The 3,395-nt window shown below is 43.8% G+C and overlaps 1 protein-coding gene across 1 annotated transcript in view; it reads left to right on the top strand.

Moving 5' to 3' along the window:
* The window catches only part of EBNA1BP2 (EBNA1 binding protein 2), a 7,715-nt gene extending 4,342 nt beyond the window's left edge, over nucleotides 1-3,373 (top strand). The window contains 4 exon segments of the mRNA XM_014454648.2: nucleotides 971-1,046; nucleotides 1,267-1,360; nucleotides 2,925-3,087; nucleotides 3,220-3,373. Of these exon segments, the coding sequence (XP_014310134.2) occupies nucleotides 971-1,046; nucleotides 1,267-1,360; nucleotides 2,925-3,087; nucleotides 3,220-3,270 (384 nt within the window). The 3' untranslated portion in view covers nucleotides 3,271-3,373.
* Nucleotides 3,374-3,395: the final 22 nt, after the last annotated feature.

The raw sequence follows: 3,395 nt of genomic DNA on the forward strand, positions 1-3,395 counted from the left end.
ACTTTGTCCATATTTTGTACATAAACATGATTTGGGGTGTTGAGCTGCTCTCCTTGGGAATCATGTCACTGGTAGATCCTCAGTGGAGTAACTATAGAGGGTAGATTAACATCCTGTCCTTTGCAGATGGGCAGCTGTGGATTTAGTACATTGAGCTGGTGGCCCATGGCTGAGATCAGCTCAAAAACATGGGCAATTGGTTTAACACAAATTATCAAAAGCAAGGAAAAAATCAGGCTAATTAGCTCACTCTTTCTAATTTGAGGAATCTGAGGGTACTAGTTCCGAACTGGGGATGATTTTGCCTCCCAAGGGTTTTGGGCAGTGTTGGAGACATTTTTGGTTGCATCTTGGTGGGGAGGTGCAGCTGCATCTGGTGGGTAGAGGATGGGGAGGCTGCTAAACATCCCACAGTGCCCTGGACGGCCTGTCTTTCCCCCTGCAGAGAGCTTTCCTGTCTGAAGTGTCAGTAGTGTTGAGATTAAGAAATATCCCTTAGAGTAAAAGCATCTCCTTTTGTCCTTAAAGCTTCTTTTCTTTCCTGATTTTTGGGGAGATTGTTTTTTTCCTGTTGGTACTTTCATGCCTAGCAATAGTAGGTTAGATATTTAATTAACTCATCAATGGGGATAATTGAACGTGGACCCAAACATGATTGGCTATAGTTTTGTAGGAGGGATTGTGTATTGGGGGAAGAGTGCAGACTGCCTGCGTGTGACCCTCAGCTCCCCCCTTTCCTGCTGTGTGGCTGGGACAAGTGACTTTATCTCTCTGTGCTTCAGTTTCAGGGATGTTTCAGAATGTCTGACTCATTGGGTTGTTGAGAAGCTAAACTTGAGTGTTCGCATAGTTTTGTTGCACAGTAAATGTTCAGTAATGGTGGTATTATCACAGTGTAAATACTGGGAGAATATAGGCACTTGCTGTGATGGTTTGGAGTGGGTGTAACAGGCCTACGTCCATGTCCCAGGTGCAAACAGAGGTTCTTCAGAAGAGGCAGCGGGAGAAAGCTCACATGATGAATGCCATTAAGAAATACCAGAAAGGTCAGTATTTCTCTCTCCTAAGGATACAGGGGGCAGGGTCCCTGCTAATTCTGACACCCAGTGTTCTGGAGAATTGATTAATTTGGAGCTATTGGATGTAGGGTTTGGGAAGGGTGTGGGGAACAAGATGTACCTCTTAAAATCCAGTAAGCAGCAATCTTTTGAAGTTTAAGCTTTTCTTAAAATGCGATGGCACTAATCAAATACAGTTCACTCCTAGGCTTCTCTGACAAACTGGATTTCCTTGATGGAGATCAGAAACCTGTTGCACGGGGCTCGAAGGAAGGAGCTAAAGGCCAGCAGATGAAGAAAGGGTATGAAGTGTTTTGTTTCGTTTTGTGGTGTGTGCTGGGCAACAGTTCACAAGTATAGGGGCTGCCATAGGAGCAGCTGCAGGGTTCAGAGCGTGGCACTGCTGCCTGGGACCCAGTCTTACCAGGCTATGTGATGGTCCTTTCAGCCATATCAGTCTTTGAAGATTAAAGTAAGATGACTTAAGGATTGGCACATTTGAGTGAATGTTTAATAAAACAGTGTGATGGTTAAGAGTACGGTTAAGAGTTCAGATCCAAACTCTGCCCCTCATTGGGAGGGTAGCTGTCATCAAGTTACTTTATTTTTTTTAAGTGTTAATTTCCTCTTCTATGAAAAGGAGAAAATTGTATGTGCCTCATGCTGTTATAAAGATTAAAAGGGATAATGTTGGCTATTATTATTATTACTTTTAGTTCACTTATGCATTCCTGGACACCAGGCCCACGGTGATGATCCTGGAGGAGGATCCCACCTGAGCTTAGTCTGAAAGATGAGTAAGAATGAACCAGAATAGGAGAGGCTCAGATTTGGGGAATACGGAAGAACACGGATGAGCAAAAGCTTAGAGATGAGGACAGCAGGTTGGCCTGTGAGGAGCAGCAAGCATTTGGTATCACTGGGAATACAGTGTGAGACAAGGAGTGGCAAGATGTAGCTGGAGGGGACCCGGCCAAGTCACAGAGGCAGAGATTGTCTTGTTGAGAAGCCTGGGTTTTAGCCAATAGGCAGCGGGGAGACGATGATGGGCTTTCCTCAAAATAATGTGCAGGTCATAGTCACATTTTATTTTATTGTTGAAAGTCTTACAGATATCCCCCATAGTCATGTTTTTATTTTTTTCCATAGTCATGTTTTTAAAAAATATTATTGTGGTTCTTGTGTAAATGATAGTCTTGAGAGAGGCAGGAAAATTAATTAGGGACTATTGAAGTCCAGATGAGCAATGATAATGACCTAAAAGTGGTCATGGGAGTAGGGAAGGGATAATAGATTGAAGGAATATTCAAGAGCTCAATTAGCAGGACTCGGTAATTGAACTGGGTGTAGAGAGTGAAAGAAGGAAGAATTAAGGCTACTCCCAGGTTTTAGTTCACCTTTGATTTAGTCTGGTGTCTGGGTGGATGGCAGTACCACCACCCTCTTAGGGCATATGCACAGGAGGCGAAACCAGCCTAGGAAGGGAGAGAAGTGATTTTGGAATGCTGAATCTGAGATTCCTGTGGGATGACCAGTTTTAAGATTTATTACATTTGAATGTTAACTGCATGTATATATCCCCTAGAGGAGTAGAAACAAATGAGGATGATTTAGCAAGATTTAGTTAAAATAGAAAGCTTTTCAAAGCTTTCCTGGTCCTTGCTTTGTTTTCCTGCTCTGGTGGTTAAACCTGTAAATAGATGAGCTTGCCTGGGGAGTTTGTTGAGTGGGAATGTAGGGCTAAGGATGAGATTCTAGGGGACAGAGTATCTACTTACAGACAAAATACTGAGGGTGTTGTTGGGGCATAAGATTCATCAGGATTTGCAGGGCTGAGGGTCACTTGTAAAACCACTTCTTCCCCAGTCCCAATGCCAAACGACGCTATAAAAACCAGAAGTTTGGGTTTGGTGGTAAGAAGAAAGGCAGCAAGTGGAACACTCGTGAGAGCTACGATGATGTATCCAGCTTCCGGGCCAAGAAAGCTCATGGCAAGGGCCTCAAGAGGCCTGGAAAGAAAGGATCAAATGTAAGTGAGCCTGGGGACCAGGTGAGGGGCCGGACTCATACCCACCCGCTCCATTCCTTTTTCTGTGCATCCTGATCATGGGCAGAAGGCCAGGCTGCCGTGTGACCACATGTGGTGTTTCTTTTTCTGTAGAAGAGACCTGGGAAACGGACAAGAGAGAAAATGAAGAGCAGGGCACGCTAAGCAGCATCTCCCAGAAAAAGGATGAAGACTTGGGATTTCACAATACAATTGGGTCCCTTTTTTGTAAAAAAATTTTCAATAAACAAAAAAAATACCAAAAGAAGCATACACCCTTGGGTGAAAAC

Source organism: Myotis lucifugus, unplaced genomic scaffold (assembly GCF_000147115.1).
Source record: "Myotis lucifugus unplaced genomic scaffold, Myoluc2.0 scaffold_37, whole genome shotgun sequence".
Taxonomy (NCBI): Eukaryota; Metazoa; Chordata; class Mammalia; order Chiroptera; family Vespertilionidae; genus Myotis; species Myotis lucifugus.